This window comes from Poecilia reticulata, linkage group LG23, assembly GCF_000633615.1.
Source record: "Poecilia reticulata strain Guanapo linkage group LG23, Guppy_female_1.0+MT, whole genome shotgun sequence".
Lineage (NCBI taxonomy): Eukaryota > Metazoa > Chordata > Actinopteri > Cyprinodontiformes > Poeciliidae > Poecilia > Poecilia reticulata.
This window is the reverse complement of record NC_024353.1, coordinates 13,695,845-13,709,299: the sequence shown is the minus strand read 5'-3', so window position 1 is coordinate 13,709,299 and position 13,455 is coordinate 13,695,845. Positions and strand designations below refer to the sequence as shown.

Genomic DNA, 13,455 nt, shown 5'->3' with positions numbered 1-13,455 from the left:
GGTTTGGAAAGCCTATTTTAAGACGCCCATTTCCTGCCCATATGAATAGCCATGGTGTATACATTACTTAAACAGTGTACATTAAAATTTTTGAGCAGTAAATATCTAAAAACAAAAGAGTAGTAAAATAATACTTATGCTAAATTTGAAATATAAAGATTAGAATGTAGAAGTACCTAATTCACTGTTAACCATATTTGAGCAATACTGACATTCTGACCCACACTCCACCCACAGAATCCTTTTTATTTTTGGTTGTTTTGTTTCTTTGGTTTATCAGTTCCAGTGTTATGTGTTTGTTTGAAAATAAAGTGTATCTATGGCAGGAAATAGCATGCATTATTATGTCATTTCCATTAAATCAGTGTCAAAAGGTCTTCAAACAGTATTATTGTTTATCGCAAAATTTTTTTTAGACAATCGTCCAGCAAAATTTGTTATCGTGACAGGCCTAATGACAACTTTACATCAAACCGTTTTAGAAATGGCCCTGAGCATATCAGCAGCAGGCAGTCATAATGACAGTCACTCTGTGCCACACTGGCAGGTCTACTATGGATGGGTAGCAGCAAAGACATGGCGCTAAGTGCTAAGTTAACTTACCACTTTCTGCCAGAGTTTATTCTACTGGCAGAAAGTGTGGGAAACGTAGCAAGTGGTGCGCTCAACTATGAAATCTCAAACATCCCAGGACAGCCTGTATGGCTCACTAAAGTGTTGCTCACCATCCCGCAAACCCACAGGGCAGGGAATCTAATAACTTCACAGGGTTTCCCAAATCAGTACTGAATTGGAACAAAATTAATAGCATTGCATTGATTAATCAATATTTTTATTCACCCCTAGACAGAACTAACAAATCTTGGGTTTTAGCTCATTTTATGTCACTTACATGTGTCACAAGGGGATTATGGACAGAGTTTTCTGGATCACTTGTGTCCTTCTGCTCTACCTCCCCCTCAGCGCTGGATGCTGATGGATTCCCGTCATGGTTCTGTAGGTCCAGGCCAGGCCGCTCCTCTGATGAAGGATGGTTCAGAATGGCTGCCACACACAGCTCCACTTGAAGGTGCAAAAAGTTATTCCAGGTGTATTTGAAGAACAGATCCTATAGAAGAAGAAAAAAACATCCAAGTTAATGTGTTACATGATCAAAAGGTGCAGACAGCTAAGCATTAACTACTGGAAATGACCATTCTCATGAAAAGCTGCAGTGTAAAGTGTGGCCTACCAGTAGTAGGTCCATGGTGGCAAGATTACAGAGCTCTTGACAGATGCTGGGTGCACTGGTCTGCAGCAGGGCAGCCACCAGCCGGGCCACATGAAGGCGGGCATTCCCCAGGGGCTGCTCCAGAATGCCAACAGTCATCAATATTGCACTTTTCTGTGCAAAGAAAAATCAAAACTGGTTTAAACTTATCACGGATACTTACTTGTTTCAAACTGTACACTAAAATTGTGCAACAGTCTTAGTGTAGCTGATAGACTGTAGACTAAAGAAAGATTGAAATGCTTGTCTGCAATTCCTTTAGTTAAATGTTGCTACCAAGTTTGGCAGACCAACGTATTTAAGGCATAACCTGTAAAAACATTGATATTCAGCTTGACTGGCTGTGTCTACAGGTACATCTAAAAAACTTAGATTGTCCTGAAAAGTTCAATATTTTTATCGCCCATTTTAGAATGTGAAACTCTTATAGATTCATTCTCGGAGCACAAAAATTTCAAGCATCGATTTTGTATATTTTTTATTACTATAAAATTCCGAATCTCAGAAAATATTTCAGAAAATCAAGAACAGGAACATCAGGGGTCTATGTAATACTTGGTTGGGATTCCTCTTGTATGAATTACTTCTTCAATGCAGCGTGGTATGAAGGTGATCATTCTGTAGATCTACTGAGGTGTAATGGCCCAGGATGCTTTGGTTACCACCGTCAGGTAATTTGCCTTCTTGGTTCTGATGTCTCTCATCCTTCTCTTGACAATACTCCACAGATTACCAACTTATTTAGGGTTGGTAAGTCATGAACAGGAACACCGTGGTCATTGGACCAGCTTTCCAGCAGTACTTGGCAGTGTGGGGTGGTGCCAAGTCCTACTGGGAAATAAAATAAGCATCTCTAGAAAGCTTGTCAGCGGAAGGAAGCATGACAAATTCTTTACCAAGAAATTTCCTGGTAGATGATTTAATTGACTGTGGACTTCGGCAAACCCTATGGACCAGAACCAGCAGATGACATGATACCTCAAACCATCACTGATTGAAACCTCATTCTGGACTTCAGCAACCTAGTTTCTGGTCCTCTACACTCTTCCTCCAGTGTCTGGGACCTAGATTTTCAAATTAAATATAAACTTCAAGAGACTTTCATATGAAGACAGAACCATTTGTCCAGAGTTCTGACCATTTATTTGTTTCCTTGGCCCAGGTAAGATGCTTCTGACTTTGTCTCTGGTTCAGGACTGGCTTGTTATGAGGAATGCAACAGTCGTAACCCATGTGTACGTAGTGCATCTTTGACACAACTCCAGTCTCGGGCCACTCTTTGAAGAGCTCCACTTCAATTATTAAATAAATTCTGCTTGACACTGGAGCATGTCTGTGGTTTCCCTTGGTGCTGCTTAACCTTTTTTTCCTACCATACTGTTTTCTTCAACTCAATTTTCCATTGATCCTTTTAATGATTCAGAATGTGTAACCATTAAGCACTTTATAAACAATCACCATCTTTAAAAAGGACCTGCTGTGGATTCCCACTTCTGTGGAGGGAGTCAATGACTGTTTATTGGACAACTGAAGTCACCAGTCTACCAAACAATGACATGGAATTTATTGATTAAAAAAATCTTTGTTACTGACTCCAAGTAATATTTATATTCTCTAAGGTAGTAAAGTTTAGGTTTTCAATGTCTACCAGCCATAATCATCTACAATTCCAAGACATAAAGGCCTGAAATATTTCCTTCTGCATTTAATGAGTCAAGATAAGAATATCATGTTCTGAAATACGAGAAAAAATATTGAACTGTTTCACGACAATCCAATTTTTTTTCAGATGGAGCTGTAATTGTTCTCTTTACCTTAGGGGGATCCAGAAGAAGCTGCTGGAAGTCTTTTAAATGGGGCTCAATGGCATTTAAAATACTGCTGTTGACAGTGTGAGACCTTTCGTAACCCTGAGAATACAGTTCCATTAACCCTTCCAACCTTGAAGAAACAAAAATAGAATAGATACAAAATCAGTTAATGCATTTAAAATTAAAGCAGGCTTGTTTTCTTTTCTCTGAAAAGTTTTTGAAGAAAATGTTCTCTGAAAATACTGAAAGCAGAAGTTTGGAACTACTATGAGGGAATTTTTCTGCCATAATTCAAGAGCACACATTTTCAGTTTGAAAGCAGGATTACATGTCTTTTAATACTTTTGCTTACATTTTCATTTTGAAAGCAGAATTACATGTCTTTCTTCTCAAAACTTGTAATCTCTGTTCTCAAACCTTTCTTTTCGCACTCTTGCAGAATTCTGCTCGCTTACAAAACATTCTCTGCTTGCTTTTGGAACAAAATTGCACCATCATTTGGCAGCATCTCGGCCAATAGAATTAAAGTGTTGTACTGGGTGCGTTTGTGTGGCAACTATCGATTATAGCAACCTCCGCCACCGACTGGATGTAGGGGGAAACAACGACCTCAACTTTCTGCTCCATGTTACACTAAAACATCCGCTAGTTTCTGATCACTAACAGAATTCTGAGCAACCGTGTTACAACATAGTCACGACATGATAGCTATCTATCTATATATGTATATTTAGATGTATCTAAAGATATACCTACGTATATAGATAAACACAAACCGGATTCCAAAAAAGTTGGGGCACTAAACAAATTGTGAATAAAAACTGAATGCAATGATGTGGAGATGGCAAATGTCAATATTTTATTCGTAATAGAACATAGATGGCAGATCAAAAGTTTAATCTAAGTAAATGTAACATTTTAAAGGAAAAATATGTTGATTCAAAATTTCAAAGTGTCTACAAATCCCAAAAATGTTGGAACAAGTACCAATAAGTGGCTGGAAAAAGGAAACTGAACACAAACAGTTGGAAAACCAATTAAAGCTCCGTGGAGCCTCAAGCTGCCCTCGCAGCCAAGCGCCGCTCCGGCCTAAAGCCACCGCGGGGGATCCAGCACCGCTGCCCGCCTGCCACCGCGTATGCTCTCGCGTAGTTAAAGCGCACGTCCGCCAGGCGAGGATGAGTTCGGCATGGTTCCCTGGCGACCCACCACAAATTTGGTGCAGATTGGTCGATGAAGAGAGGAGATATAGCTTATGGAATGATCTAGGGGGCGCAGTGGAGTCAAATTACAATTCAATCCTGTTGGGTTCATTAGCGGTTTACAATGGTCATACGTATCCAGTTTGGTGCCAATCGGAAGGCGCGTGTGTGATTCAGAGACAATCGTTTGCATATGGCAAGGGACTGCCAGTTGGCCACGCCCCCACAGATCAGAGTTCATCGTCAGAGTTCATCATCAAGTCATTGTATGTCAGTTGGCAGAGGATAAATTCCATATAAATAACACAGTAAAAGGAAGACATACAGTAGAAAAAACAGTTGACTTCCTGTCAGAAGTGGGCGGGGCTAAGTTGATGTCTTAGCCACGCCCACATACTTTGACATACAAAAATTCCTGTGATAAATTTTGACCTTTAATGTCTCAACTCTCTGCTGACTGACTTTGAAGTCTGTATCTCAAACACTGTAGGAGGAGTTCGATCAAATGCGACGTCTCTGAAAAACAGGAAATGGGGGCTTTGATCCAAAATGGCCGACTTCCTGTTGGGTTTGGACCATTGCTCCAAGAGACGTTTTTGTAGGTCCTGACAAGATACACATGTGTACCAAGTTTCATATTTCTAGGTTAAAGCATGGCTTGGGGCTGATTATTTGAAATAATCTAGGGGGCGCTGTTGAGACATTAGGCCACGCCCACAAAATATTGCACTGGATTACTGTCCGGAGTTGGATAAGGATCCATCCCAGAGAGTTTGGTGTAGCTGGACTGAAAATTGTGGAATTCAGAGCCAAACGTATAGTCACGACATTACAGGTGAATTCGCCACGCCTCCACGCCCACCTGCTGCATCCACACAGAACGGGGTTGAATACCATAACACACCAACATGTCTTCTGTCTGTGGACAGAGTTTCATGTTGATTAGGTCAAAGGGGTCAGATTGCGACAGTTCACAATAAAACAGGACACTTCCTGTTCTCAGGGGGCGTGGCTTAAGTGACGTCACAATTACACTATTGGGTCTTGTAGGGCACCCAAAGGTGATCACACACAGAAAGTTTGGTGGCTCTGTGAGTTTCTTTGTAGGAGATATAAAAGTTTATTATTTTGTGGTGAGTAGGTGAACTTTGACCCCTGGTATCACTACCTTCAGCATGCATGAAAACTCACCATTTTGATAACTTTGAATCGGGCATGCCTTAATGCCTTATGAACCAACTGACCAAGTTTGAAGCCGATGCATCAAGGAGGAGTTCGATCAAATGCGAAGGCTATAAACGGCCAAAATGGGGTGAAATTCGCAAATTCAATCCAAGATGGCCGACTTCCTGTTTGACTTGCACTATGAGAATAATTGTAAATTCTGAGTGTCTTGGGGAGTTCTAAAAGTGTACCAAATTTCAAGTTTCTATGATAAAGTAAGTCAATAGGAAAGGGTCTTTTGAAATTTTCTAGGGGGCGCTGTTGAGCCATTTTTTTGGCGAATTTTGCGTAGACCTTAAAATACGTATATTTTTCAGTCATTATGGGCCCACCAATTTTGGTGAGTTTTTGAATATGTTAAAGCCCCCAAAAAAGCCAATTCATTTGTCAGAAAAAAAAAAACAAAAAAACATTTGAAAAACAATAGGCCTTCGCAGCTATTAGCTGCTCGGGCCTAATAAGAAATCCTGCGATTACAAAGGATTCAGAGAATTTGGCACGATCGCTGTGCGTAAGGGTCAAGGCCGTAAAACTCTACTGGATGCTCGCGATCTCCGGGCCCTTAAACATCACTGCACCTCAAACAGGAATGCCAGTGTCAAGGAAATAACAGCATGGGCTCAGGAATACTTCCAGAAAGCATTGTCAGTGAACACAATCCACCGTTCCATCCGCTGCCAGCTGAAACTCTACAGTGCAAAGAGGAAGCCGTTCTAAGGAAGCTCCACAAGCTCAGCCATTTGCACTGCGCTAGGAGTCATTTAAAATGGAGTAAGGCAAAATGGAAGACTGCTCTGTGGTCAGATGAGTCGCGATTTTAAGTTCTTTATGGAACACTGGGACGCCATGTCTTCCGGACCAGAGAGGACAAGGATAACCCAAGTTGTTATCAACACTCCATTCAGAAGCCTGCATCACTGATGGTATGGGGTTGCATAAGTTCTTGAGGCATGGGCAGTTTGCATGTCTGGAAAGGCACCATTAATGAAGAGAACTATGTTCAGGTTCTAGAACAACATATGCTCCCATCTAGACGTCATCTCTTTCCCTGCATTTTTCAACAAGATAATGCCAGACCACATTCTGCAGCAATCACAACATCATGGCTACGTAGAAGGCTGGCCAGCCTGCAGTCCAGATCTTTCACCTATAGAGAACATTTGGTGCATCATAAAGACGAAGGTGCGACAAGAAGGCCCAAGATGATTGAACAGTTAGAGGCCTGTATTAGACATGAATGGGAGAGCATTCCTATTTCTAAACTTGAGAAACTGGTCTCATCTGTCCCCAGACGTCTGTTGAGTGTTGTAAGAAGAAGGGGGATGCCACACAGTGGCGAGAGCAAGACCGAGACAGAGTCAAGAAACAAGACCAGCACCCTACATAACAAAATGTGAAATATGATCAAAATTGCTTCTTAAATTAATCTGAGATCCACATTCCCATAAAAACACCTAGATATTAAACACTTTGAACTGAAACTAATTTAACCAATATCATTATCAATTCAAACTCTTCTTCATTCTGCTTTGCTTTCATCTCTGTGCCACAATCCGGATGTCTCGTGCCATCCCTAAAAGGATAACGCCACTGTCCGCACCATTAAATATAGCAATTAAGGCAATGCTCCAATGGCAAACAACGCTCAACTATGAACACTGACCAAGGAGTAACAAGCAAGAAGTAGCCAAGCACAAGACACTGACTGTTCTCACTCCCTTTCCCACTGCATTAAGTCAGGCAGCACAGTGATGTAATGTCTGCCACCACGACATGTGACGAAAGCAATCAAACAACAATGAGCATGCTCTGTGTGCTCTTCTGTTCTTGTGTTTTATATATTCACTAGTTAAATAAATATAAATGCATATAATATTAAATATTAAATAAAATAATAACTGCAGTGTACACAGAGCAATACAAGAACAAAGAACAACTCTCAGTGAGGCTCCAGTCCTATCTTCTTAGTAAAGAGTCATTCAGAAGAATTGGATATTTGGGAATGTCACATCACTGTACTGCAGACTTTGGTAACAGCGTTGTCCCATGTATGTGACACATCAGTCTCGAGTATTACATTAGTAGCCACACAACCATGCTCCCAAAAAAGAACAAACGCACCCAGTACAACAATTTCATTCTACTGGCTTAGAGGTTGCCAGGCAACGGTGTATTCTTTGTTCCAAAAGCAAGCAGAAAATGTTTTGTAAGCGAACAGAGAGCGTCAGGAGAACAAACATTACTAGTTTTCAGAATAAAGACATTAATCCTGCTTTCAAAATGAAAATGTAAGTAAAAGTATTCAAAGTTTTGAGAACAAAAGACAAGTAATTCAGACTGAAAATGTGTGCTCTCAAATTATGGTAGAAAAATTCCCCCATAGACTACATTTAATGAAGCATTGCAAATAAGATCAACAGCTTGCTCTATTTGAATGGAAAACATGTAAAAACACTGATGTTTAGCAGAGGTGACTGGCTCTAAATGTCTGATGGAAGTTCATTTCTTTTGTAAACTTGAAATACAACAGAGGAGGAGAGTATAAAAAAATGCACCGGATTTCAGCCAGTGAGGAATGGAATCAATAAATGGAAAATAGTAGATGCACATACAGTGACTGGTCATCAAAGTGAAACTGAAAAAAAATATACCATTTATCACATCACATTACATTACATTGCTTCAGTCAGGAGAACATATAGTGAACTGTAGGATTCTGGGAAAAAGTAGAATGTATTTGGGAATTGCTTTGACAAACACCAGTTACCAGTTCAGAAAATATCTTATTAAAACAACTTTGTTCCTTTTGGTGATTCACACGTGCTCACAATAATGTGTACCAACATATCAAAAGTAAAACAAATTTAGACCAATGTCACTGTATAACTCTGATGTATTGTCAAATCAGTTAGTTTAACAAATTTTTCTGAGTGGGCTTAGGTGCTTTTTAGCTTTTGGTGTTGCAGTTTTGCTGACCTGCCTTGTCACGAATTCGCTCACTTCTCTCCTAGTCTAGTTAGCTGAAACTTTGCAAGAGGAGAAGAGAGAGGCGGGCCAAGGAGTACTGAGAGATTTCATCGGGTAAGGCCCAATGTCTATCAATAAAATCAAAAAACAGGCTGTCGTGGTTGAAAAAAATATATTTTAATATACTTAAAATATATTTTAAATTTTTTGTTAAAATATGACAGCCATGGGTCACCCCAGTCATAGAGTATGATCGCAGTCATATTCCTCCCCTGAATGGGAGTTCAAACTGAAGACAGGGTTTTTTTCTGTTCAATCTGACAGTGGCGGGCATTGCTCAAATTCACATGCCACTTCATATTTTTACCCACATTTGGCCAGTGGGGTGGTGCTAGTTTCCACCCCAGATCTTAGTGCTGTCAATCATGATTGTGTATAGGGCTTTGTAATAATATTGATTTTGCGATATATATATATATATCGATATTTTCTTTCCTAGAAAAAAAATTGATATTCATCTGCAATTATCGTAACATCCAACTGTCACCTTGCTCACTCACTGCTTGCTTCGCCGGGAGAGTGATTAGGTCATCAGGCTAAGAGTAATTCCTTCAGATGTTAAGTGTCAAGGTTAAAAAGGTATCAAACTATTCAGAGCTTGGTGCACTGTACTTATTTTACAAATGCATGTAAACTACAGTTTGTACTGTTTCAATTAAAAGAAACATATTTTCTCACCACTTCTTTGATTCATTTTGTCCAGCTGTTGACTTTAAGTCTGTGTCCATGTCCAACCAGAGCAAGGTTGGACATGGACACAGACAAAATAGTTGGTGCTTTTAATCAGTTTTCAGTTAAATTAATTCAATCCAACTCTATAACAGTCACAAAATGTCACCAAAATTACTCTGTCCCTCTAAAATCTTTCAGAAAATCGTAAAAGTGTATTGAATTGTATCGCTTGCCAAATATCGCAATATCGTATCGTGAGCAGAATATCGTATATCGTATCGTATAGTGAGATTATTGTATCACTACAGCCCTAATTGTGTACACACTGCACAGTTTTTCTGGAACAGTAAGATGTTTCTCCGCCATTAGCATATTAAGCAGCACGTACATTAAGGAGATTGGCATCCCTAATGCCTTCCTTCTAAATCTGATTGGTAGTTTTTGACAGGGTATATTTCTGCAGACAGCAATAGTAGCACTGGGAAAAGGCAGAGACCGATTTTTTTTCACAAATTATCTATCTCATATTACACTGTCATGACATGGTGACAGTTTTAACAACTATGTAAAAAAATAAATCTTGTGTTTATAAAAGTTATATTTTGCAGTTTTAAAAGTGAATGTATTGCAGCTTCAATGCATTAACCTGGACTTTAAATTTTGCACCGTGTACTCTAACGTGCAAGATGTGGTTTCAAGTAATTATCTTCCTTTTAACTTTCAACTGGTAAAATATCTAATCCTGACAGCTGAGTAATAGAGCATAATTTAAAAGACATAGTGGGCTCAATACTTCAGCTGGTCAAGTCTGGTTTGGTAGCATAAAAGGGTACCACTAAACAAGAGGTGGATAATAATCTCATGGTTGCTTGATGGGAATGGACGCGATACTCACCCAGACCTTCTGGTTTCCAATAAGGTAAGTAGCACTTGAGTTCCATTAACAATGGAGGCCTCACTCTTCTCCCCCTCAAACATATTCTTGAGAAGCCCTGTTACAATTTCCTGCCTGGAAAACATGGAAATAGCAGGCAAAAAAAAGCAAGTATACAAGCACAAGTCTTTCATCGGTTCCTGTAGCATAAGGAACTATTCTGATTAAATACACAAGAATTATCTAAAGAAAAACTACTGTTCAACAGGCTTCACTGAGAGAAACCTGTTACCCTTCCTTTTACATCTGTAGCCTCCGAATAAGTATACCATAAAGCAGGGATGAAAGTAGTTTTAAATTCTTGGGGGTACTATGTATATCTCTCTCTTTGTGTGCTTTGGAGTTTCTGTGCTGATGAATTTTTTTGCGAAGCGATAAAAGCTGGGTAGCTCTTGAATTGCTACAAAATGGAGCTGTATTTCCCTCAGCCCACTGGCTGCAATGTTGACACCATGAGATGCCATGAGACCTAAATTCTGAACATCATGGGCATGGAGTGCATCCCAGTTCTCCATGTCTGGCATATAACCATTCATTTTAGCTTTTAAACTGGTTATATTGTTCCTGTGTCCAGACAGAGGGATAATCAGTAGGTCTAGCATCATGACTTGTTTGTTCTGAAGATCCTGCAGCTTCCACTTCTCTTCCTAACAAGGTACCTCCTCACCCTGGCTCTCATACTGATAGAAGGAACCACAGAGCTCTGTGAAGTTAAAAGCACATCTTCTGTAGTTGGGATATTTTTCCTAAAAAAGGTTTCAGAGGAATCACCTCAAACCAGATGTTGGACTGGATTTTATTTCAATGTTATTTGTGAATGTTAGAGCCTCATTTTCAACAGTGGAGCTATAAAGGTTGAAAAAAGTTGCTATTTTGGAGAAAGTCTCATCAACATCAATATTTCCACTAAATAGGAGGCAAAAAAAAATAGTTTGATAGAGGAAAAGCCTCACAGACTCGGAGCTCAAAGCAAGATGCCAGAGAGCACCAAACTATTTTTTTTAGACAACTCATTTTTAATTTCACATAATTATCACGGTAGAAGCCATTTGTTTGTTAAATAATTAAACATATTTACTGTGTTTGATGTTTGTTGTGAATGATGTATACTCACAGACGAATGAGATATTCCAAGTCATTTATTGAATGTTCAGAAACTACAGCGGCTGTGATGCGCCACAGCAAAGGTAAACAAAGGTAAAACAACCTGAACAGGTGATCAACTCAAAACCACTCCTACCTTTTTACTCTCCCTCTCTGTCATTTAAGCATACGCGTTGCCGTGGCAACCGCCTGCCCCCCGCAAGCAGAGCAAAGACTACGTTAAAAACATAACATATCCTTACAATATCAGGTTTTCAGGCCGGATATTTATTTTGCAATTATTAATACATTTAATAAATAAAACAGATTTTTATTATAAATTAATTAAAATTTCATGAACGCAGCAGTGGTTGGTTAGTTAATTTTAAACTCCTGCTCTGCTAGTTATTTAGGTAATGGAACTGAAACGCACAGAATTGCACAACACCTTGTTGAAACAGTAATTACAGAGATTATTATTTTTGTTGGGTCATTAATTTGAACACATTTTGTTGATTTTTTGTTGTTGTTCTTTAATAAAGTTACGAATGTTTTGATAAGCGAGTCAGAGGAGGATGTGCTGGTCTCAGCGTCCTGGCGGCGTTTAGTTTGTCACTTACCGCCGAGATTGACTCAAAACCTTCCACAATCGACGTATTGTAAACTCTACTATTATTATTTATTACTATTTATTATTATTTTTTTCTATTATTTATTTAATTTACTATTGTAAACTTACTGCTCTAGTAAAGCACGAACAGTTCAGAAACAACATGAAATGGGGAAAAAAAAAGCTATTTATTAACTGATTAAGTCGCGTTTTAGATTGTTCTTGAAAAACTAATCAGTCACGGCTGATGGGTGCACATTTTACAGTAGACAGTCGCTCCTCTCTCTTGCAGGTACCGCTAAATCTTTTAGGGGTACACAGTACGCGACCGTACCCGCCTACTTTCACCCCTGCCGTCACACGCTTTTTAAAATGACACTAAAAAGGATTCAATGCACACAGAGAGATATGTTACCAGTATTTTTATGTTTTATGATTCCTGGGAATAATCATACCCAGGTTTTTGATTTATATCTGGAGATCAGTATTGACATACTTTGGTCTGTTTGTGCTTGCAATGGGTGATTTTGTTCTATGAAACCAACAGTCATCCAAAACTTACGACTCCAGTACAGTCAATAGTGGGTCACACTCCACATTATCAGGCATCTGATTGGCCTGATCTCGACTAAGGCGGATGATATCACAAAGTGTCTGGGACGCATTTGATTGTCTCTGAAAATAAAAACAATTAATTAATTTCAGAGAGGAATGTTTCAGTTAATTCTAAAGTACTAAGTGGTAGTAAAACCGAGTAGGTCTGGCTGAGATGACATACTTCTTCATCATTGCCAGTATGAATAAGTTCTATGAGTCTCTGTACCAGCTTTTCCTCATTTAGCCACTGGAAAAGGACAAAATGCTTTCAGAAATTGTTCCTTAGACTTTTAAATGGCAAGCGTTTAATTGGACAAAAAACAAATACTTTTTGGTAACTTACATGAAGCACTTCCTGCCTTAAAGGCGCAGGTTCCACACAACTGATAAGGCGAAGAAGCAAGTCCATCATGGCAGAGGCATCAATGTGTTTTAGCACCAAACCAATAAAGCCTTCCTTTTTCTTTAAAAATGTGATAACCTGAAAAAAACATAATGAAAATTTATTAGAATTTTTGTGGTGACCAAACAATCGATTCCAAGATGAATTCTTAGACTTTTTTTAATGAACCTGTTCTGTTTTCCTCGCAATCAGATTGCCAATGGTTTTACTGAAGAAGCTGGCAAGTAAAGGATTAAGAGGCGGCTCGTTATCCAGGAATTTGTAGAGCGTCTCAAGGAGAGATTCATCCCCACCGAGCTTATCATTAATAATGGACACATCTGAGGTCAGGAGCTCACAAGCTATATTTGGAAACCTTCCAAGACAAAATCATCACAGTCAGAATACTTGTTTGTACAACAAAAACATAACAGAATGGAAGTATTTTCTTGTAATAAATTAAATAAAATATTACACAAAAATAAGATTTTTTTTATGAAAAAGTCAACTGATTTCAGAAATAAAATTCAAAGAGGGAAATTCATTTTATAAAGATTAGTTGCTCATAGAGTAATTTCAAGTGTTTATTTCTGAAGAACAGAGGCTTCTGGGTTTCCCCCAGTGTGTGTGTGTGTGTGTGTGT

At 39.0% G+C, this 13,455-nt stretch overlaps 1 protein-coding gene across 2 annotated transcripts in view; it reads right to left on the bottom strand.

Moving 5' to 3' along the window:
• Positions 1 to 13,455, bottom strand: part of ppp6r2a (protein phosphatase 6, regulatory subunit 2a) — a 64,213-nt gene that overhangs the window by 21,285 nt on the left and 29,473 nt on the right. For both annotated transcript variants that reach the window (XM_008401192.2, XM_008401193.2), the window contains 8 exons: positions 13,002 to 13,188; positions 12,774 to 12,911; positions 12,612 to 12,677; positions 12,396 to 12,508; positions 10,102 to 10,215; positions 3,085 to 3,211; positions 1,232 to 1,384; positions 893 to 1,108 (listed from right to left, as the gene is read on the bottom strand). In XM_008401192.2, the coding sequence (XP_008399414.1) occupies positions 893 to 1,108; positions 1,232 to 1,384; positions 3,085 to 3,211; positions 10,102 to 10,215; positions 12,396 to 12,508; positions 12,612 to 12,677; positions 12,774 to 12,911; positions 13,002 to 13,188 (1,114 nt within the window). The remainder of the gene's footprint in view (positions 1 to 892; positions 1,109 to 1,231; positions 1,385 to 3,084; positions 3,212 to 10,101; positions 10,216 to 12,395; positions 12,509 to 12,611; positions 12,678 to 12,773; positions 12,912 to 13,001; positions 13,189 to 13,455) is intronic.